Source organism: Rhipicephalus microplus, chromosome X (assembly GCF_043290135.1).
Source record: "Rhipicephalus microplus isolate Deutch F79 chromosome X, USDA_Rmic, whole genome shotgun sequence".
Classification (NCBI taxonomy): Eukaryota; Metazoa; Arthropoda; class Arachnida; order Ixodida; family Ixodidae; genus Rhipicephalus; species Rhipicephalus microplus.
The window spans coordinates 300,242,947-300,267,806 of NC_134710.1; the positions used below are offsets into that span (position 1 = coordinate 300,242,947).

General features: G+C 43.1%; 1 protein-coding gene across 1 annotated transcript in view; it reads right to left on the reverse strand.

The window, feature by feature from the left end:
- Positions 1 to 1,151: 1,151 nt before the first annotated feature.
- Positions 1,152 to 24,860, reverse strand: part of LOC119162163 (cholesterol 7-desaturase nvd-like) — a 48,847-nt gene continuing 25,138 nt past the window's right edge. Inside the window, exons 3-6 of the mRNA XM_037414634.2 lie at positions 23,525 to 23,713; positions 19,141 to 19,454; positions 16,232 to 16,513; positions 1,152 to 2,090 (exon numbers count right to left, since the gene is read on the reverse strand). Coding sequence (XP_037270531.2) covers positions 1,926 to 2,090; positions 16,232 to 16,513; positions 19,141 to 19,454; positions 23,525 to 23,713 — 950 coding nt within the window. The 3' untranslated portion in view covers positions 1,152 to 1,925. The remainder of the gene's footprint in view (positions 2,091 to 16,231; positions 16,514 to 19,140; positions 19,455 to 23,524; positions 23,714 to 24,860) is intronic.

Consider the following 24,860-nt stretch of genomic DNA (forward strand, 5'->3'; position numbering starts at 1 on the left):
GGGCACGTTCGCACCAGGCGCGGCACACTCAAGCAATTGATTTGTGGGGTTTAACGTCCCAAAACCACCATATTATTATGACACTCAAGCAATTAAGCGTATTTTCAAAACGGAGAGGCAGCAAAGGCGTGTGGCTGCTCAGACCGACTGATTTCTCTTCTGCACATTCCACCACAGCTGCGGAACAATTGATCAATCGGTGTTGGACGTGTCGCCCTTTCGGGGCACTACCTGATACTGCGTGCGTGCGCGTCTCATGCTCTTATTGGCTGCGGGCAGAGTGACCAACTTTTCCACGCTATCCGTAAGGGCGCAAGTGTGCGTGAGGGCGCAATCCGAGCAAGCCAGGGCGGATTTCCTGTTTTGAGGGATAAGTCCGGGTCCTCTTTCCGTATGAGTGCTCAGTGCAAACTACTCTTTTAATTAGTTGACAAATCACAGCATTCGTGCGTAGGTGCGCTAACGGGCTTGTCACGAGGCATTTTCGTTATTTCATAAGCATTTCTAGTAACCCAAAGTTATGGATACTTCAAAAACAAAAAAGTAAGAAGTCGTCTGATCGCACGTTTTGCAAAAAGTTTGTATACCTTTTTCAATGTAATTTGTAATAGTTGTAACTTTTATTGTAATCCTTATAGTTGCAATTACAATTAGAACTATTACAATTGTTCATTATAATTGTACTAATGTATAAATTAATTTTAATTGTAATAGTTGGTTAATAAACATGCCTGATTTCGCAATCAAGAAGACACAAAATAGTATGTCATACTATTGGTCGTGGCGTCTTGAGTGCGTTGGCATATTTTAAAACTTTGGCTGAATATAGCAAGGGTACCCTGTATATTGTTACTTGCAGACATCAAGATTTGTTAAACATTTTGTGAACGTTTTTCTACACGCATTAGAGCTTTTGTAGATACTTGTCCTGATGTTTTGCAGCATTTATGAGAAGCTTGCATATGCATAGGCACTGCCGAAAACGAATGTTTGCTACTTGTGCTACTTGCTTTGTGGTGGTGGTACCATTCTGATGTCTTAAGCACTCTTGCACTAATTCATAGCTTCCTCAATCTGAATATTTCTTCCAGAAACTATGTTTGAATGAAGAGAAAAAAACACAGAAAAGGTTACTTTGTGTTTCTTTTATTAGTAGTATTCTTCACAATGTCTTTATTTCCTCTTGTTCACCTTCACACACTGCACCAATTCACCAGACATTTAATTACCGGCTTAATCACGCAGCTTGCCTTTCTGATACAAGAAATACATGCGACAAAATTTATTCGTGCTCTAACTCAGCGTATACAATTTCGCACTGCGTTTAAGGAATCACCGTGATGTCGATGCAGCTATATTGGGTGTTTTGCACCCAATATTCGTGTTCAATTAAAGTATTTTACACCCCCAATTTTCATGTTGTGTTTTCGTACCCTTGCGTCCACGAGAAACGTGTGGCAGAAACTTTACAGTTTCAAATGTGTGCGCTCGTGCTCCTTGAAAGCTCTAAAACTTCATTCAGCAAAACGCTGAACTATAGGCTTCATTTTCATACTTGCAGTTTATCTTTCCTTGTACGCTTAGTAAGCTTTGTCTATGGTCACCTGCATGTAAAGAACAAGGTGCGTAAACAATTATAACGCTAAAAGATACATATCATAAATACGCGAGTAAACCGACTACAGAGCTGGAAGGAGGCACCACTGCAATGATCTGGCTGCAAGCAACTACTTAAAGTCCACGGCTGCGCAGCGTCCAGTGATAGAAGCAACTCCTAAATGACGATGTCAGTGCATCGTGTCAGTTGCACTTTTAAGAGTCACATTACTTACTCTGACGAAGAGACAGCACAGCTATAGCTGCGATGAAAACACATGCACTATGGTGTCCAAGTACTCTTTTTCTTTGGCACTACAAGAAGGAGTTCACCAGTCAAGACTGTTCTCCATCACATCACGCCACGTGGGGCTGCTTTCACTGTAGAACTGCGAGAACCATTTGCGGAAAGCCACAATCGTCCGGTCTTCCTTGACCAGGGCGGGATGCTTCATGTAGGTCTTGTAGTTCCACACGGCTATATCCCTCTCCACCTAAGAAAAAATGGCAAACAACAGTCGGAGGAATAAGTTTTCTGTTTTTATTTTGTTATACAAATGTGCGGAAGCGGAGAGTTACATAGCGGCAGTGAAAAATGCCCACTTTTTAAACAAAGACAAGTTGTGCATCACCACATTTTGGCGAGATTACAAATCACAAGGAACCACGCTCATACGCGCCGCATAAACTGGCAACATGAATGTTTCCGAGACGTTTATTGAGTCACTCTGATTGTTGGTGGGCCAGATGGCACGTACTGTGCGCAAATCAGCACGAAATGGTTTGCTGTGAATATGTGCTTTTGTTTTTTCGCTTTCGTCCACTTCTGGTGCGCTGTTTTAAGCTCAGTAATTACGGCTTCTCAGCTTACTGTTTCCGTAAAACTAAGGCCTTGCAGAAGTAATAATTTTTCGTACTTGCATAGTTTTAGGCCTCTCTTACACAATTTCTTGTTTCAATTTTATTTCAGGTACTTAAGTAAAAGTGAAGTACCACACCCCCAAGGCGTCTACATAACTCTGGCTTATTGCGACCACAATGGGCAAAACAAAACTTCGACCAGGGTTTTTACAAAGCTTGTGATTGTGAACAAAGTCAAGTACTTCATCTTACTTTGACATGAAAGCTCATTGGCACCGAATGTGGACAAATGTGCATAAACTTATTAAATATTGTCAAAAGAACAGAGCTTGCTGGCATTTCGAGATGTTAATATGTATATATCTGAAAAAAAAAGGTTAAGTGAAATGTGAGCGTCTCTCCGTCAAGGATGCGTGATGGAAGCAACACCTAAACACTTATGAGTAATATATACGGTCGTAGCAAATACGCATTCGTTGTAAAATTTGCTTCGGGAGAATAAGGGCTCTCACATTTGCCAGTAGGTGCAATTTGTTTTCCTTTCGGCAACGTTCAATTCACTGAACAGAGCAAATGTTCAAACTCGCAAATTCTAATCCTAGTCGTGATGGGCAATCTAAATATTTGTATGCCAATATAGTGATCATGCAGCTCTAAGGTTTCAGCAACATTATTTTCAACGCTAAATTTTCTTGCCTGAAAACAGAAGTCTAAAAATTGAAATATACGTGGGTACGCAGCCAGTCACACCATAAATCAGTGCTCTCTGACATGAGCCCTGCAAGCCACCAATTTTACTTTCACGTGTCATTCTAAACACCCCGTCACGTCGCCTTTGTTTGGCAGGGTAAATGTTCTTGTAATAAATAAAAATTAAGAAACGCTTATAGTGCTAAATCCTGGTAAATCTCAAACCGAGCATTGCGACTTATTCTTGAAGCAGTGGCCTAATTCAGAGTCAATCTCTTCATATTTTGCTCTTTGAGAAGAATAGAGATATTCCTCAGAAAACTCAGGCAAGAAAAAAAAGAGAAGTGAATTAACACATATATAGTGCTATGACTGCCTAATTATTGAAGTTTTCAAGTATCAGAACCACCGTATGATTACGAGGGACAATGTAGCGGGGGCTCCGGAAGTCTTTACCACCTGGGTACATTAACGTGCTTCTAAATCTGCGTGCGCTTGTCCCCAGGATATTGACACATTGAAAATGCGGCCGCCACCGCCTAAATTTGGTCCCGCGTCTTTGAGATCAGCAGCTCAACACCATATTCTATATAGACCACCACGGCATGTTACACGTATAATGTTATGCAAACGTTCTCATTCCATTCGTGCGATGTTCAAAAGAAGTGTACCCCAAGCGTACGTGCCTTTTGAAGTGTTTGGTGATTTAAAATAAATATAAAATGTATCGCATAGAGATTTGTAGTTCCTTATTAAAGCAAATGCGCGAGCATGTGCATATATTCTGCGGCGGTAATACAGCGTACAGGCTCCTGAAACCGATATAACCCAACTCCTCTCAGCTCCTCCGTCTCCAGTTCCTAAATAGGCACTGACACAAACTTTCGAGGACGAGATAGCCTGCGGGATCGGTTCCCGTCAACATGCGTATTTAATCTGAACATATCAACAGTGAATGAAGCCTGGAAGATAATTCTTTTATTATTTTGAAGTATGCATGAGCGATCGACTCCGTCATGCTATTGACTCCTTCAAAGGGGACCCTTGGAGACCCCCTACTTGCTTCACGTGACCAGCTGCAACAAGTTATGACGAGGTCATAGCCGCCATTTTTGTCTAGTTTGCTCTAGCAGCTATTACTCGGCAGCTGCTCTTGAGTCTGTGGCCTTGGTGCACGAGTTGAAAGTTTTGTGTTTGATGACATGGCTGTCCAGTTTTCTCATCAAAAAATCTCCTTTGTGCAAACTCAAAAGACGTACGCCAGTTCTGTGTGCTGACATAGTCGAGTGTTGCACCGCTAGGTGGTGATAGTTGCACCCAGTCGGTGGCTTGTCGCTTTTAAAACCGAAACTAACACTGGTCGGTAATAACAAGCCCGTAACAACTTATCTGTCGTGCGATGCAGAAAACAGTGTGTTGTTATGATTAACAGGCTCCCAGGAACACACTGCAGCAATAAAATGCGAGACAGTATTTTTTGTGTCAGTACCTCTTAACTTGCCCCACCGCGGTGGTCTAGTGGCTAAGGTACTCGGCTGCTGACCCACAGGTCGCGGGATCAAATCCCGGCTGCGGCGGCTGCATTTCCGATGGAGGCGGAAATGTTGTAGGCCCGTGTGCTCAGATTTGGGTGCACGTTAAAGAACCCCAGGTGGTCAAAATTTCCGGAGCCCTCCACTACGGCGTCTCTCATTACCATATAGTGGTTTCGAGACGTTAAACCCCACGTATCAATTAATTACTAAAAACATTTACACCTTCAAGAGAGTAATACGGATGTTTGTGTAAAAAAATCCTTATGAACACCCTTACTTCACCATTCTTTTAACAATTAGGGTGTATGCAAATGAAATACCGTTGGAACACTTCATTTACACACTTATCTTAGGTGTGTTGTGAACAAGGGTACAAATGCATGTTTTGGACCAGTTGTCTTTACATTTTAAGTATAAATTAACCATGTTTATACCAGCAAGATTTTTACTACCATCTCTGCTTGCGGGTCTAGTGAAGAATCGAAGAATAAAGTAAAGTAATGCAACATAAACGCAGTGTTCGTCGATAAAGCACGCAAACTACCAAAACGGAGGACACAACATGAGCACCGCTTATGCAATAGAGTAAGGACCAATCGTCTTGAATCTACTCCACTTATCTGCGCCGTTAGCGTGATTAGTGAACACACACAATGTCTACTAACTTGGCCGAATCAAGTTAATGCTGCGTACAAAGGCGTAGCAATGAGACATCCACTCCACCCCATTATATAGAAAATGTCCGTCATATGCAAAGAACTATCTGCACAGTTGACTAGCCATAACCTGCACGTCAACGAACCATAAGGTCCCTTACAAAAATGGACATTGATGTGACGTACTTTGAGCAGGCACGTTTTATTTGATTAGTGTCGCGAATATTCCTCTTTAGGTGTCCTGAAAAGTGCGTCATGAAAATTATAAAGGGGACACCGATCATAATGAAGAATGCAGAAAAAATACGTTTTGGTGACCTTTACAGAGCTTTGCTAACAATGAAGCCAGCCTTGTTGACTAAATTATGAAGAAGGCTCCCCTAAAGGGAGCCGATACATCTTTTTTGTTCTTTTTGCTTTTTGTGGATGTCCTTCCTTTATTTTATGTTACTTCCAGAGCAGACGTGCTTCAACAAAAACTTTGACTTCTTCGACAGCGAGAAATAACATTACTAAAAAATATCAGCCACGGTCTTGTTCGAAGAACTGCAAGATTTGTACAAATAAATCTTTTCATCGAATAGTGTGACGGCCGATGAAGGCCATGTTGCGTGGAGCGATGTATTTCCCGAAATGAACTTGCTAATAAACAGAAATCCCCTGCTTGACCATTTCATGCGCAGTTTCTATCTACACGTAGATCTAACCAAATGCCTTCAGCTTCGCTTTTTCACCAGTCTTTACAACGTTAGTTAAGTGAAGGTGTGCAAAATTTTGTTTTTGAACATTATTTTGCGTGCTCTGACCAAAAGATTGTGCTGGCCTCACTGCATTATCGCAATGCTCACTGCGATTGGATTGCACTGTTAAAGAAACATTATAATAGAACAGATCTTTGTCGCAGAAAGAAACCCAGGGGCGCGCCACCCGTCAACAGCTGGAGCAAGCGTTGAACCGGATCTAGCCGGGCTGTAAGCGCCACAAAGTGTTGTTGCCTTGCAAAATTGGCTACCTGGTTGGCCGCGCGTACGCAGCAGGCACAGAGCACACGAGAGCCAACGTCTTCATGGTGCATGTCACTGCGTGCGCTGGCAATATACTAGAAGTGCCCTCCTGTTTGTGTGCGTTCGGGGCGCGTCGCTTCTCGGTTGTTGGAGTTTGTAGTCTGTGATTTTTTTTGTTTGTACTGTGCCTGTGCGCTGTACTAGTCCTATGTGTTTTGGCAGTGCTGCTTACTGCGAAGACACACTATACTGAAGGGGACACCTGCGGATTCATATTGTGGAGCACTCGAAGTGAAACAATAAATAGCGCTCTCACGTTGCTGTGGTAAGCAGTTTGTTAACTGCGTGAGCCCAAAAATAGCGCTTTAAACAATTTTTTTCTTAAATAGATGAAGATAAGTGAGAATTTGTTTTCCTAGCAAGAATATTTGTAGGAACTGTTTATGCGGGATGATGGAAAAGTTGTGTGAGGGCAGGTAAGTTGTTCTTTGTTTAGATTGCTTGGAGTAGAAAGCAGAGTGCGCATGCGAGGCGGGGATTCAGCGGGTAATTCGAACAGAATTGTAGTTACACCCTGTTTGTTGGCTGCGTTCTCGGCGCCCCACTCGCGATGAACATCTATTTTGGTTTATTATTACTTGCGTGGTGATAGCGCCTGTGAGCTCTATAAGCGTCAACCGTGTCTGAGACGCAGATGCTTGGGTATGTTGGTAAATATTTGGGCTTTTTTATCGCACAAAAGGAAGGACAAATTGATATGTGGGGTTTTCCGTCCTAAAAACACAGCACTCTGGCTAATAGGTTATGTGGTGGCCGATGGCTGAGGAAAAAGGACAGAAAACAAGAGAGTCGTATTCACGTTGTTCGTTTCGGTTCTTCTTTGTTTTGTGGGCTAAATATTCCGTGATGCCAGGGTTGATGCATGGGGTGACAACACAGTATGGTGCTCCATGTTTGGCGTGCCTCGCGAGGCCCGCTTTTGTGCTAAAACAATCAATTTTGTCAAATTCGTTCTTACAGATGTCTTCATTCACCCGAATCATTGGTTCCGTGACACTGCCGGCAGCCTTACATGTGTAGTCAGAAGTTAGGCTAGACTTGTGTTTAAACAGACCCTTAATCTGTGATTGTGACTGAATCGCCATATCTGAACTGTGCAAACGTTATTGTGAACATAAGTGCTCAAGTTCAAGCGTAGTTTATTTTATTTCTCTTGTTTACACAATGTCCAAGTTTCATGGTGTTCTTGTTATTCATAGTTATATACGCCTCGCCCCACTTCGGCGTTTAACTTCCCTAAGTACTTAACTTCGCAACGTGCTATATGTGTTGAAGGGTATTTTCGCTCGGTGAAGATTATCAGAAATGTCTTTACTTCATAAACCAACACTGTAATAGTACTGATCATGCACGGTATCCAAGCATGTGTTGCCACCAAATTTCAAATTAGGCAGTGTAATAATTTGGGAACAAAACAAATATGGCATGCTTTTTTCCGTACCTTGGCATTGAAACAAATAAATAACCTGAGGAATTAGTGTCACTGAAAAATTACTGTAGATTACAAAATTACGGTCAACAGCTTTCAGGATTCTGGTTGCTGTATGTATTGTCAAGAAGAAGCTCCCGTATTGATTGTGATGGCAGGGCATTCATGAGTGGCGAGTTTTAGGTCTCGGCTTTCACACCTGTTTTTTTCGACGCAAAGACACTGAACAGCTTATGCTGCATTAGGCAGTTCTGCTTTATGGTACATTAGTAAGGAATTTGCTGACCATCATCACTGATACTAATGTCCCTAATTTAGCAGTATACAATGGTAATTGAGTAAAAGCAATACGGATTTCTTACACAATAGTGTTCATGTGAGCCACCTGAGGAACGGTAGTTTTATTTGCAATTCAACACAAAATTACGCCCTGCTTATTTTACATGTGACCTGCACTGAATACCTGCACTGGTTCCTTCGAAAGAAGTGGGACTAAGCTGTTCTTTCTGTACAGTAAATTAAACCCAAGGAAACCTAAACTAAATACACAAGAAGCAATGACCGAAAGTCTCACAAAAAGTGCAACATACAATATATACCCTGCATGAATCTCTCTTAAATATGTGGTGCTAAATTCCAGTACATAGCCAGCATAAATGATGACATAGGGTTTCACTGCAGTGACAAATTGGAGAAAGGGTATGCCGCAAAATAAACGCCATAAAACGTGCGTAATACCATGATTTTATATCATTTATGCCGCATAAATAAACCCTAATGTACCCTTTTAGCTTGCTCACACAGGCTAATACAAATATGCAGCTCCAAGGCAATACTGCTTCATTATTTGTCTGCATCACACATGTCTAAGTGAATGTGAAGTTTTATGCGTAAGTATGCATACACAAAGGCACGTGGTTATTTCTGCAGATCTACCGTAGTACTCATGCAATTTGTTTCTTGTAAGGAAGGCGATGGGATGTGCAACATACGAACATTTTATTTATATTTCAAAAAAGCACAATTCCACTGAGTCTACATGACACCAGGCACATTCGTAAGGTATTCAGCGCAGGCAACATGTAAAATCAGTAGGGCGTTGTTACGTGTTCACTTACGAATAAAACTGGTGTTCCTCAGGTGAATCACATGAGCACGATCATATAATGTAAGAAATCATTCTTGCTGTCACTCAATGACCATTACATGCAGTTAAATTAAGGCCATTAGCTTCAATGATGCTGGTGAGCTAAAACGACAGAACACCTTCCTGATGCAGCATAGGCTGTTCAGTGGCTGTGCGGTAATAAAAGCGTAAATGTTCGGACTTAAAATCACTGTTCTTGAACCCGGTGCCATCATGAAAAATATGTGTGCTTCTGCGACAGTATATACAGAAACGTACCGGAATCCTTAAAGCTTTCGACCGCAGTTTTGTAATCCATATAGTTATCATTCGGTCAAACTGATTTCTCAAGTTGTTTAATTGTTTTATTGCCAGGATACCGAGAAAAAGCATTCTATATTTGTTGTCTTCTCAGAATGATATACTGCCTAATCTGACATTTCATTGGCAACACATGCATGGATACCGTGCAATATGTATACCATTACAGTGTTTATTGTGAAACAAAGAAAGTATTGACGTGTTTTACATATCGAAAATTTTTCTAACATCTCTAGTACTTTGCGAAGTTAAGTACCTTGGGAGGTTAAACGCCGAAGCAGGGCGACATTAATATAACTGCGAATAACAAGAGTATGATGAAAGTTAGGCCTGACGGAAACAAGAAGAATAAAATAAACTGTGCTCGAACTTGATTGATTTGTGGGGTTTAACGTCCCAAAACCACCATATGATTATGAGAGACGCCGTAGTGGAGGGCTCCGGAAATTTTGATTACCTGGGGTTCTTTAACGTGCACCCAAATCTGAGCACACGGGCCTCGACATTTCCGCCTCCATCGGAAATGCAGCCGGCGCAGCCGGGATTTGAACCCGCGACCTGCGGGTCAGCAGCCGAGTATCTTAGCCACTAGACCACCGCGGCGGGGCCTGTGCTCGAACTTCAGCGCCAGCGTTCTCACAGTTCAATTATGGCTATTCGGCCACACGCACACAGATGAAAGACCCCTTCGAACATAAGAATGACTCAACAATCGGCTACACATTCGCGGCTGCCAGTAGTGTCACGTAACCTACGTTGCAGGTGAACAAAAACGTCGGTAAGAACAAATTTGACGAAATTGAACGATTGATTGATTGATTGATTGATTGAATAATTGATATGTGGGGTTTAACGTCCTAAAACCACCATTTGATTATCAGAGACGGCGTAGTGAATGGCTCCGGAAATTTTGACCACCTGGGGTCCTTTAACGGGCACCCAAATGGCGGAATGAAGTGTATCGAGCTTCGCAAGGCACACCTAACACGAAGCATTCTGCTGTATTGTCACCGCATACGTCAACTAAAGTATCGCGGTATCTTTCGTGCACAAAAATAGCAAGGACCAAATAGAAGAACGTGGACACCACGCTCGTGTTTGCAATCTTGAATTTTTTTATACGATAAAAAAGCGCAAATGAATTACCACCATGCCCAAGCATGGTGGTAATTCATTTGTTTGTAAGTAAGCGTCGACCGTCTTATACACGGTCGACGCTTACAGCTAACAGGCTCCATACCGACGCAAGTAGTATTAAAGCAAAATAGATCTTCACAGTGAGCGGAGTTCCAAGCACCATTGCCAACATACAAGAGCACCACTGTACTTCTGTTCAAATTACTCGCAGAACCACATCCGGGCGTGCGCACTCTTCTTTCTACTACAAGCAACCTAAAACTTTCGCGCACTCACACAACTTTTCCATCATCCCGGTGAAACAATTTACGGAAATATGCTCACTAGGTAAAGAAATGCTCACTTGTTGTCACTTAGTTAAGACCAAAAAATGTTTAAGGCGTCATTCTCGTGCTCAAGCAGGTAACAAAGCGCTGACCACAGCAACGTGAGAGTGATACTTACAGTTTCACTTCGAAAGCCCCACAGTAATAATCCGCAGGTCTTCCCTTCAATACGTTGCAGCCTCGTAATAAGTAGCACTAACAGAACACACAGGACGAGCCCAGAGTGGCGGAACATTTCTAATAACAAAACACCGACAAAAAAACCGACCGATCGAGAAGCAACGCGCACCACACGCAAACAAACAGGTGAGCATTTCAGATACATCTCCAGCGCACGCAGTGACATGCAACACGAAGCCATGTGCTTTCTCGCGCTCTGCGTCCGCTGCGCACGCACGGCGGACCTGGCAGCCCAGGTGGCTTAGGCAGTGAGATTTCATGGCGTTTGCACTCTGGCTAATGAGGAGTTTTAGAATAGCGCACCGCGAGCCCTTGCGGTGCGGTCGCTGCCACTGCGCGTGCGTCGTAACGCGAGTCCGCGTTCGCGTTCGTAGACCGCACGCAGAAAATACGAAATAGCGTGCGGCGATCGCGGTCCGCATGTGGCCCGCAAGCACTGGTTTCGAGGCTACGGGCGGTGATGGCGGCCCGCATGTGGCACGCAAGCGTTGGTTTCGAGGCTATGGTGTCGCTGCGATCGTGCTTTGCGGATCGCAGCAGGGCAAACGCTATTCTAAAGCTCATATGGCGCCCGCTACGCCCGCAACGCCCGCAGCGCTTGAAAACGGTATTCTAAAACTCCCTATTATCCGGTTCAACGCCTGCTCCAGCCGTTGACGGGGTGGCGTGGCCGCAGCTTTGTTTCTGCTACAGTGATCTGTAGCGTTATACTCTTTGTTTTATCGTGTATTCTAATCGCAGTCAGCATTGCGACGATGCAGTGAGACAAGCACAAGCTGCTAGTCAGAGTGCGCGAAAGTAATATTCAAGAGCAAAATTTAGCGCACATAACCGACCTAACGTCGTGAAGACGAGTAAAGCAGCGAAGCAGATGGCTTTTGCTTAGCTTCATGGGTCTTTAAGGACTCCGCATTCATGACCACGCAGGCGATATTTTATCAGCACCTTCATTTCGGGAAATACATCACTTCACGCAACATTGCCAGCATAGGCCGTCACACCATTCGATGAGAACATCTATTTGTACTTGACTTGCCGTCCTTCAAATAGGACCATGGCCTAAAGTATTTAAGTAATGTCGAATTCCCGCTGTCTAAATATTTAATGTTTGGACCGAAGCATGTCTGCTCGAGAAGTAACATAAAATAAAAGAAATGCATCCGCAAAAAAAGGAATAAAGAACAAAAAGAGGCGTTTTGGATCCCCTGAGGAAAGCTTTGTTCCCAGTTTAGTCATCACAGCGGCCGTCGTTGTAAGAAAGGCTCCGTCAAGGTCACCAAAAAGCTTTTTTCCGCATTTTGCATTATGATTGGTGTTCCCTTTTTTTATTTTAACGGCGCACTTTTCAGGACACAACAAGAAGAATACTCGCGACACTAATTAAACAAAAACGCCAGGCCTGCGCGGTAGACGCAGCACAGTCTCAGCGAAAGCTAGAAGAGCGGCCTTTAACATCAACAACAACCTTTCAGAGCCTTTTCAAAACACTCATTGGGTAACTACTGCAAGCACACTTGCTTGGTGCCCACTAGGGCATTATTAATAAACTTTTAGGCAGTAGGCTGGCATTCGCTATGCTATTTTTGATCATTCTTCTGAGAAGCGTGGTATCCGCTAAACGCTTGCAAGGAACTTTGAGCCAATTGTACATGCAGTGGCTGACGACGATGAAGAATTTTGGCTGTAGTGGGTATGCGCCACATTCAATAGGTGATCAAGAACAAGCTTTTGTAATGGGTTGAAGCATTGGACGATCAACTCGTTATGCTAATCGCATTGTGCGACGACTGGTTGTTCTTTTGCCGCTTTAAAACGCTTTATAAGTCGTATTGACGCGATTGCTTTCCCGACATCAAGCCTGCCTGCGGTTGTCCCGTGAATACGCCATTGTGCACACCACTTGATTCAGGCAAATTAGTGGTCTTTGCGAGTGTTCACTGATCCCGCAAACGACAGAGATGAGAGGAACAGATGCAAGAGTATGGGCTCTTATACTATATTGGCTAAGGGGTGCTCCTATTGTGTCTTCCGTTTTTGTAGATTGCGCGCTTTATTGATGAAGCCTACGTTTCGGTTGCATTACTTTACTTATTGCTTCGATTCACTACTAGTCCCGAAAGTAGCTATTATAGGAGCCTTGCTTGCATCACGATGGTTAATGTATAGTTAAAGTTTCATCAAAACTGCTCTAAAAAGTCGTGCATTTGTAGCTTTGTTCATAACACCCTTGAGGTAAAGATATAATTGGGGTGCTGCAAGAGTGTGTTAATTACGAACAACCTAATCTTTAAAATAGCAGTGTTTGTAAGGGTGGGTTTAACAGAAACACCCATATTACAGCCTTAAAAGTGTAAATTTTTTACTGTGAGTGGTGAGCGGAAAGAAGAATTTTACAGGCCTCTGATCCAGGAAACCCAGAACATAACAAACCAAAAGCGTGTGATATCTTTCTTGATGAAAGTCGCCCCATTAGCAGCACCGAAGAGAAGGAAGTGATGTCAGACATATTTTGCCGAAGTTACAGAGAGTGTAGAGCAAGCCGTTACTAAAGCCGTAATGTTTCCTAATAATAACGAATACAATATATGTAAAAGTGCTGATTATCTATATCTATTCTATATCTATATATCTATATATATATATATATATATATATATATATATATATATATATATATATATATATATATATATATATATATATATATATATATATTACGTAAGAAGGCATCGGTGGTTGGTATAGAGGCCAATGAGGAAGAAGTGAAAATGGAGTAAACACAAGGTGTATGAGCCAGGCCACGTCTCTCAGTCATCATAGCGTCAAAAGTCGACAGGATGAAGACCTGCCAGCCACTTCATCAACCAGGCATCATCTTTGAACAACACAGCAAGATGCAGTAACCGAGCGTGGACCACAGAGGCGCTTCCACTCCGTGACTAGCATCATGACAGCACCATCGATTGACCTTCTCATTCGCAAGTATACCGGAGCAGTGGACGATGGACCGGTACAAGACTGATTCGACCAGTTGGAGCTCCATGCTACTGCTGCATCATGGTCAGAATGGGCGATGATCGAAAACTTCACTGACTACATCTCCGGTGAGGCATTTAAATTTTACCTCACCCACATCTTTGATTCATGGCAAAAGATCAAAAAAGAAATGAACCCCCATTTCAACGACTTTGATCATGACTTACTTATTGCCAACCATCTGGAGACAATCACACTTGGTCGTCCGACTCAAAAGCAGTCTTCACGCACTGGAATACCAAGAATAAATAGGCCTTTGCAACAAAACCAATAAAAAGACTTCGATCACTGAAGCGCAACCTGATCTGTTGCAACGAAAAGTTTATCTTCAACCTCGCCTTGCTACTGCACGTAAACCAGTATTTACGCCATCACCACACCATACGACTCATGTTTGCGAACTACTCTGTGCATTGTACTCCCCGTTTCACACAATTAGCCCACCTCCTGGTTTTCCATCGCAGGAATCTTCGGTAACTCACAACGCCCACCTTACGTTTCACACGCTCACTAAGGTCGGATCAGGGCAGAGCAATTCACAAGGTGCCTGACCGACCCAACCACTACGGACTATTTACTAGTAACATCAACTTACAAATAAAAACAGGCTCGAGCTACTAAAGGAATACCATTTTGTCAGAATTCATAAAGTCAGCAGTGTTATCAAGAACTCCAGAAACTACGACAGTTACGTCAACAAGCACAACGATGAACTAAAGTGAGATCGCAAGCACATTTGTGGCTTAAGGATCGTCGTCAGCAACGACACCAACTAAAAGTTAGAAAGGGTCAACATCTGAGCCATCTTCGCAGAAAAAACACCAAGGAAGTATTCTGCACCACATATGCACAAATCACCTATACGATCCCACCAACGAAGAAAACACCAGAGAAAACTAAGAAACAGACTGAACGCTACCATTTGTACAACGCAGGAATACAAACATCCTATCAACTTCGGTTCTCGCACCCGCAGGCTGGAAGCACTGCTTCTTTATCAGCCACAACACAGCATACAGCACCTACGACAGAGGATTCAGCGTCTATGAAATCCAACCTTTAATTAATACCAGGACATTCAACCTTGTTCATTCCTCGCAGCTGCTCAAGCCGTGTCATGGTCAGTGCAGTTGTGCAGGACGTGGTTATTATGTCCAAAACGCCACAATGAGATCGCCCACCTGAGCTCGCAAAGATATCACCAGACTGCTTTTCTCTGATGAAAATTTACGGTGCGAGTTGAGCAACTGCCTTCGGAAATAAAATTACTGCACATTATATCATTTTTAGCTTTAATACTCTGCTTTTCGCTTTTTTGTTGATTGTAACTCGCGAATTTTTTTGGGTGGGAGGGTGAATTATGTGACGTAAGAAGGTATCGATGGTTAGTAGAGGCCGAAAAGGAAGAAGTGAGAATGGCATAAACAAAGTGAGAATGGAAAAAGTGAGAATGGCTTATGAGCCTGGCCACGTCTCCCAGTCATCATAGCGTCCCCCTCCCCCAAACACACACATCACTGCCAAAAACAAAGGGCTATAAGGCTCTAGGCTAGTCAAGGTGTCCGAAGGCAGCCTTTTTTTACAATACCAGTTTCTGTACCTGAAAAACATGGCAAATAAACATATTATTATCTAGTGGGAATTCTTGCGTTGCGATTGTTCGGCGACCGTTGGAGTGATACGTAGAATATGAATTTATCTAAACTTCATGCTTGCGGCCTTGAACGCACTTTTGGCTTTCATTACTGATGTATTTTTGCAGTTGGCTTGGATAAAATAATGTATTGTGCAGAACTTTGTGACCACATTTTAATCAGTAAGCCTAAAAGGTTGAAGTTGAGAAGTTGAACTGCAGAACATTTGCAAAAATTATTGTTGCAACAAATGGGCTCAAGGACACGCGGTGCCACATGGAGCCGAACGAGTGAAAATTAGACTAATCTATTAACTACCCATCATTTCCATGCTGGTTGAATGCGTTGCAGCTGCCATAGACACTAGTGGCAAAGTTCTCTCTTGTGTAATATTGGGTACCTATATCACTTAAGCCAAGCAAGAGGCCGCAAGAGAAGTGTCGTCCACCTCTTGCGTCATGCACTCGTGTATAAATTAATCTTGCAAAGCTGATAGGCACGCGTCTGCTGTCGTCCTCTTCCAAAGCGTGCTCGCGTGTGTATTTCATTAGGATCACTTTGTACTTCCCTACCAAATTATGACTCACATACGTGTGAAAGCGGCTTATGAAACAGGCAATAAAACACTACGGGGCCCCACCATATGTCTGAAGCCCAGGACGTTCAGACGCCGGATGATCCAAGGCAGTTTGGGCTCAGGGTAGAATCGATGGACAAGGTGCACTCGGAAGGGTGCCAAGGGCGTCAGGGACTGGACGATGAGGCAACCACCGTGACGGCTATGCAAGCGCACCAGCACCAGAGCGGGCCCCACTTGGAGCACCTCAACACGATGCTTGAGGAACTCGGGACAGGTGCCAAGCACTGACACACAGGCTGCCACGTCCACCGAAGCCGTGTGGTCATGAGGAGTCCAGGTAGCCTGCGTCGAATTAGTTTTACGTTTTGCATGAACGTCACACGCAATGTGCGATGCGGATTGCACCATCCTCAAAACGTATCTAGAAAACGTGCAAAGGAATGGTTCAATTTGGCGCTTTGAACAATTGCCACCTGTACCATGAATATTATCTTGGGCGACAAGCCAAACCACCATTTCACGCAACCTCCAGCCGTTTCACAACTTCCCTGCCCTAAGTATACCGTAGTCATATTTGCGCCTTAGGGAACCTTAGTTGTAAAACAGCATTCTGAATTTTTGGGTATATGCAATACTTGGTGCCGGCGTGATCTCGCCCTAACACTACCAACCGAGCAAGTGTCTCGCGTTTAACAAGCTGAGGCTGTGAAAACAAAGAACTACCAAACGGGAAATGCTCCCACAGAGTTTCTCGATGCCAGCAGCAGCGCATAGCAACCTTCGGGGTGTTAAATTTTCTATGCTGTTAAAACATGTGGAACCAGAGCTAAAATACTAAAGAAGCGAAATTTCAAAATAAAATGTGACTTAACAACCAATCCATGGTGTTCATGATATTTCTTTCATAAAATGCTAAATAAAAAGGCAACAGGAGCACGTGAGCTCTTCCACGCTCATGTATCAGGGTGGCATTCATACGCCAGCTCAATATAGATTGATCAGAGGCTTGAGCTACGGAGTGTCAGGGGGAATGTGCCCAACCGTCTCCTCCTCCGCAGTCTCTTTCATCGAAAGTGCTTGACAAAAATATTCCATTCAATCATATATAGGTCGGAAAAAATTGTGCAGCTCACTCAGACTCGTCCTTAAAATATATTTTGCTCTTAGGACTCACGTGTACTCACATTGCGCAAACGTTTTTTAAGTGGGACTCACTCAGCCTTCCACTCACAAAAAATTTCTTCACTCGGACTCACTCAGACTAAAAATCACAAAAATATTCCCCACCAGCACTCATTCATGCTCATAGTTCAGTGTGTGAGTAAGTCTGAAGGAGTCTTCACAGGAATCCTCTAGCTAATAATTAGCATTATCTAGCGTAATCTGATTGCCCATAAAGAGTAAGATTTCACGTATTTGGTACACTTGTTGGCGCCCTTTGGTATGATACCTTCGAAAGATGGCTATAAGGTGTTGAATACTAATAACGACATATTTTGAAAGAGACCACTACACCAAATATATTTATCATGAACTTCTCTGGAGAAGTAGGTGGGTCAAGGCACCCCTTTTTCTATGAAATTCACGCCTCCCACCAATAAATATTGAAATGGTGAATGAACAATACTGTTTTGGAATACTTGTGAGTAGGCACGAGTGTCAACTTTTGTCTAGATAAGGCAGATACTACTGCTGCGGATGAGTGCATAGGATTCGTCAGCCATGTCTTTCAATAAAACACCCTAACTGTAATAAAGACTCTGATAACACCTATTTGAAAGTACGAGATCAAATGGTGCCACGTACCGCACCAATTATGTCATATATTGGCACTGACACAAATCTCCGAACAGTTTCTCCGGTAAGGCCAACTCAACTAGAGCGGCAATATAACTAATAAGTGGAAGATTTAGAGCAGCTTTCTGAAAGGCGGCACTAAAATGAGAATTGTCGTTAAACGTATACGATTTTCCCGCATGGTTTTTTTCACCAATTTAAACTAGCGAAAACATTCAATTAGTGCAAAGGTCTTTCCTAAGCTACACGTGGAGGGAACAATTTCTGATGTCATGGTTGGCTGCTTCTCGAGGCGCCGGGGATGCGAAATGCGAGATGGTGGTAGTTTGAGTGTTCACTAGATGGGCTGTTCACAGAAAGACTAGAACATGGACGGCTGGATGGACGGATGCGCGGACGGACGGATGGACGCACGAACGACAGGACAGACAGATGGACGGACTCGTGAACGGACGCACGGACAGACGGGCAGACGCACAGATTGACGCACGGTCGGTCGCGCGGACGCACTAAAGCAAGAACGAATGGGCGGACGGAAGCAAGGACGGGCTGGCGGACGCTTCACCCCACTCATCAATATTCAATACGTGGAGATGCTGTGAGTTTTTTCACCTCAAGTGAGCAGCTTTGATAATTTCTTGGCTTACCATACGATTTAATCGTCTGGCATCTCCCTAAACATATCATGATAATTGTGTTGGATTTCTCTAAGCGTCAGAATTTGAAGCATTTGCGGGAGTACACTTGTGAGACAATGTAGTCTGTAAATGGTATATCATTCAACGATTACATAAAAAGTGCCTTAGGGACCCTCTTCAGGAAGAACTTTGAATATTTTTCGTAAGTAACCGCTGAAAATAGGCCAAAAAGTATTCATCGTAGTTTAGCGTCGGGAAAATAACTTACGTTAGGCTTAACAAAGACGTAATAAGATTGCTGAAGGTCTGTCTTCTCAACTGTAGTTACACAAAAAAAAAATGGGCCTATACTGTTGGAAAGCAGGGTGATCGAGTCGTAATGTTGAACTGCAGAAACTACCATGGCACAGATAGGCATTTCTAGTCGTGGTTCTACGACATTCAACTCTTTGCTCGTAATACGTGCAATATTTGTAACTGTCTGCGAATGGGTGTACAAAGTAGAATGGTGCGTAGCACCACTAGAGGGCTTGCCTGCCAGGAGTGGTTGACCAAGCGACCCCACCAGGTATTCCCAAGTGTTTGCTGGAACTGTTCGCTGGTCATGAAGCACGAAGCGCGATGAACTTGGTTAAAATGCCCAATGTCAGCGCCGTTCTCAGCGATGTCTTGAATGTGTGCCTCCACGATGTGCTCGAAGCGGCCTTCTTGCGTCCAGAGTCCCTTCTCGACTTCGGGTACGTCCGGCAGCTGCCAAGAAGGAGCCGCACCGTCCGCGTGGTACCACACGAACACCAGGCCGAGAGTTTCGCGCGCCTCCCACTTAGTTGCCTTGACAAAGTCTGGAACTGTAAAGAGCACAGAGCCCATTTGGTACAGAGAGCACGTGGTAATGGTTTTGTGTGGACGAAATTAAAAGCGTTGGCAAGAATGGTGTAACGCTTTTGCCACGTATGATAGGTTAAGAGAGGATCAAAAAGTGACAGCGTGAAGTGATAGTATTTCGATAATAGAGCAGCTTTTGCAGGCCTGCGTGGAGATCCCGCTGTGAGAAAAAAGTTCCGCAACATTAGCAACTATGCAGTCTTACAGAAGCCGCTAAAGCTCCAACAATAGTGTTGGAGCTTATTGTGTTTATAATAATAGTGTTTAATAAAATTAACTGCCTTAAATGGCACGCACGTACGCAAGAAGAAACATTACGTTAAGCATATCTAAAAGTTATATCACTGAACATGAAAGCACTATGAATAAATCCACAGATTAGGTAGAACTCACGCAGAATCGACGCCGGATTTATTAGATAGAAATTACCACGTCTAATAAACGGCCCTACAACATTTCTTTATCATGATTAGAAAACTCTGCCGAAAAGCAGTTGTGGTTCCCGAGAACATGTGAGCTAAAATATATAGCTAAGGACACAGCCTGGTATTTGAAATGAATTAACAAACTCGGCCTCAAATTGCCTCTTTTTTTCACAACAAATCATGCTCTAAACCCAAACGACACCGTATTAAAGGCAAATTCTACAACAGTCAGTTTATTTGAGCATTGTTAGCTGCATAGTTACCATGGTAGCCATGAGATGGCACGACAAGGCAGCGCTCGCTCGCTCGTGATCACACTTAACGCTAGCAACCCCGCCGTGGTGGTCTAGTGGCTAAGGTACTCGACTGCTGACTCGCAGGACGCGGAATTGAATACCGGCTGTGGTGGCTGCATTTTTGACGGAGGCGAAAATGATCTAGGCCCGTGTGCTCAAATTTGGGTGCACGTTAAAGAACCCCAGGTGGTCGAAGTTTCCGGAGCCCTCCCCTATGGCGTCCCTTATAAGAATATGGTGGTTTTGGTACGTTAAACCCTATATATCAGTGTATCAATCTTAAATCTATCCGTGCGTGCGGAGAAATTAAAGTGGTCAAGGTCATAACGCGTGCATGTCATCCCCCTCTCTGCATAGCTTTCAGCCTGCTAGTAAGTACGGCCGGAGAGAATAATTACCTAAAGTGTGCGAAGGATTCCTGTAACTCAACTCGTACTTCATGGATTCTAAAATTTTTCCCACAGTTGATCCCTAAAGAAATGGGTTCTTTATTAGGGTCATTCGATATTGATTCGAAAAGTTGTGGCAGGGCCTTTTTAAGGGTTCAACTCTAGCACTGAAGCCCCGCCGCGGTGGTCCAGTGGCTAAGGTTGGCTGCGGATCAGCGGCTTGCAGGATCGAATCCCGGCTGCGGCGGCTGCTTTTTCGATGGAGGCGAAAGTGCTGTAGGCCCATGTGCTCAGATTTGGGTGCATGTTGAAGAATCCCAGGTGACCGAAATTTCGAGAGCCCGTCACTACAGCGTCTCTCATGAGTGATAACCATATGGTGGTTTTGAGACGTTAAAACCCAAAAATGAAAAACAAACAAACAAGAAGGAAAGCTTTCAGATTGAATTGTTACAGCATGAACCACGAAGGTTTTTAAAAAACGCTTGTGAAGATGATCCAAAGCATTAAATAGGAGTTTGCTCTCCAAACTTAAGAGATCATTTGACAACTTGTGTATGGCCATAGGACAAACAAGCTATATATGGATGTTAATATTAAGGAAAGCTGTTTAGATACCCAATTATCAGCGTGAGATATGGTGGCCCTTTCTTTCCGTGTTATAGCCATTGTCATGAATGAGTGAGAATGGCAAATAGACGTAAAAAATGTTGCACATGCTAATATTCTCCAATTTGCATCAAGTGAAAGATTTACGAGTTTTACTTAACCACCCCATTATGGCGTGTCGTTTTTTTTTAATATTCACTTTGGTGAATTGATTTAGAGAATGAGCTATATCCTGTTCATTTTGTTACTAACCATCTAATCTGCGCCGTAGGTTTCAGGCACTATCAAGGTTCATTGCCACTGCAACTTTGACGCCCTATTGGCATAGCAGCAACTGTATTCTGTAAATTCCGATAGGTCAAGGTAAGGCTCTAGCGAAGCAAGAATCTAACTATAGAACGAAAAATACGCTCTTTACTTTCCTCTAAAACACGTAGAATAACAGTTTATAACAATAATTTTTGAGCACCACTGAGGCTTCATGAGACTTATTTTTTGCAAAGTTAAAGGGGCTTATTGCCAGTTGATTCGCAAATGATCATGTTTCAGGCATTTTTGCGTTACCTGTTTACCAAGATATGCATATTTTCAAATTAAGAATAATAAATGGGTCAGGTGAAAATGTTGCAGATTGCAAATTTGTAGTTTGAGCATTTTATCAAGACCCGGCTGAGCTATATGCGCAGAATCAGCCCTGAGTGCACATTCTCAATGATGTATGAGAAATGTTTTTCTAATTTTGTGTGCAGTCAGTAACTCTTACTTTCTTTGATAGTTGTTTATATCGCTAGCTAAAAAACCATAAAAAGCACATAGCTCATAACCACGTGCACTGTGCTGATTGGACAAGATATCAGTTGATTATTCCTAGATGTTATAAAGACCTAATGTACACCACTATGGTATAGCAAGCGCTGTTGATACGAAAATGTGTGTGCTGGAGTAATACGTAAAAGAAGATAATTAGTCAGCAAGTAATTCTTCGCTATTAAGATAACTCAGCAGGATTTCGCAAGATAATCATGGATCGCGTAGCAAACACGCCTGGGGTTGTAACCCATTTTAGAGGCCTCAAAACAAAGATTTAATCAATGCCAGGTTAAAAACACATTAATCAATGCCAGGTTAATTATTGAAAGGTGTGCTGAATTTGAAAGGAGTGGAGGAGATTGATTAATTGATATGTGAGGTTTAACGTCTCAAAACCACCATATGAATATGAGAGACGCCGTAGTGGAGGGCTCCAGAAATTTCGACCCCCTGGGGTTCTTTGGCGTGCACCCAAAGCTGAGCACACGGGCCTACAACATTTGCGCCTCCATCGGAAATGCAGCCGCCGCAGCCGGGATTTAAACCCGTGACCTGCGGGTCAGCAGCCGAGTACCTTAACTACTAGACCACCGCGGCGGGGCGGAGTGGAAGAGACCAGTTTGGTTGTTTTGACCACAAGGTGTTCGTAGAGGACGCACGTTGGTTAGGTGTATCTGGCTCATATTTATTCACAAAAACGTATTCAACACTTGTCTCAGTATTATACAACCAAATTATATGTATTATTGGTATTACTATACATAACTATTTAGTTGAGTGGCTATATCTATAGACGTTCATCAATTTCAATGAGTCAATATTTTTATATGAACGAGAGCGCGTGACTGCGTTACGCTTAAAGTAGGGCACAAATTTCTTCATGTGTGTCTTGCTTACGCTCACCTGGCGTCTGGAGCAGTGTACCATGGCCTTACTATTAGTCTAATTTCTGAAGTACCACTTTTTCAGTACCTCTTGATTGAGTGAGCTATTGTAAAAGTGGATGGGACGAAACGATTTTGTAGCCTGCGCAAATGTTATGGCTAATTAGACGACGCTTTCGATTCCTGGCCTCGACTGCCACCTAACAGTGAATACTTTGCATTGTTGTGAAGCCTCTGTAGTTTGTATTGGAAGATTTATACAACAAGTCAAATCGGTATTGTATTCACTATTGCTTGTATTTTGAATAGTTTTTTTTTTCACATCACATGGCAACCTATAAATTGACTGCAGAGGCATCACTATGATGTAGCATCATTAGGTTCTGGGACAGAACTTCTTCTGAACTCACTTGAAAAGGAACTTCTCTCGTATATTAAAAATGAATATTACGGCGTCATCTTTCTACTAACCATGCAGTACAAGCGAAATGTTGAAATTGCTACACGTGCCCTGGCAAGTAGTACCGCAGCAAATATCAAAGTAAATTATGTTTCCCGCGCATTATTTAGGAACAGTAATAATTTAACTAGTATACACAAGAAAAGGACACATGGCTTACCTTTGACAGCGTATGGGACGTGTGTACAAACTCCAGTCTCTCCCTGGAATCTCCACCCATGGAACGGGCACTCTATGCAGTCTCCCACCACGCGGCCCATCACCCCCAAGTGGGCTCCCAGATGTGGACAGTAAGCGTCCATAACATGTGCAATTCCGTCCTCAGTGCGGAATGCGACCAGCTCCAGACCTTTAAGAAGGAAATAAAAGAAATACAACAAAAATATTAGAAAAATGGAAGAAAAACATTAGAATAAAAAATAAAAGTAAAACAAAAATAGAAAAAAAAGTAGCAGGAGCCCAAATTGGACGTAAATATTTATTGTCAGAACTTCATAGCGAAAGCAAAGTTATAAATGTATAGCAAATGGTTTTTGTTAGGAAGTGTTTCAAGAATAGGGCACTTAGGTTCCAAAGCGTCGCCAGTAACAGCATGCCTCAAGTAGACGCTTTTATGACGTTGCTAATTTACCTGGATTTCTGCCTCAGGATGCTAAATTTCTCGATGCAAGCTCACGAATGAATGCCAACTTCTTGTGAGCAGCTAAATTGAGCAGCTGCCTGATACCAACCTCGAGAAAAATCAAAATGAGGTCGGGCCTAAGCATTCATTTGAAAAGAATGTCGAAGCTCACTCAATACAATGGATAGGAAAGTGCAATCAGTGGCACTATAACTCATGTTCAACGTTGTTCGGTCCTACAGGCGTCTTGGCCTTCTCACGTACGCTAGTAAGAACGACACACAATATTCCACCCTCCTTACGGAAATGCTGAAGTGATTCTTAAAAGAGAAAAAAGAAGATAAAAGTGAGCCTCGTAACTGTCTACATCATAATGCGACACCTCAACAGTGGCTCACGAGGGATGGGGGTAAGGAGGGATTAAAAGAGATAAGGAGGATTAAAAGTCATGGAAATAGAGATAGAGACAGGGCCAGAGAGACCCACATAAAGAAATAAGGAGAAGATGGCAAAGGTTCAAAGGTTCGCAGGAGTCCGACGACGGGGCACCACTCTGCGAAAGCTTCACGGCGTCAGGAGATGGAGGAGGGTGAGTTGGTTGGCCAGAGCTGCGCTGTCGTCGGAGATCGCGGGGGCACAACTGGTCGGCACGAAATCCAGCAATCCTATCTGACATTGTCAGAGGTTACTTATGCATATTCACGAGTGTTGGTATTCTTCGCGGGTGGTGTAGCAAAAAAGCCGGGGCTGGAAATTCTAGCTGAGATTTCGATTACAATAGTTGCATTTTCAGACCATCCCTTTAGAAGCATAAGCATCAAGTTTAGACTTCTATATGACTGACCTACATCGTCCCGATTGAGTAAGCAAATGG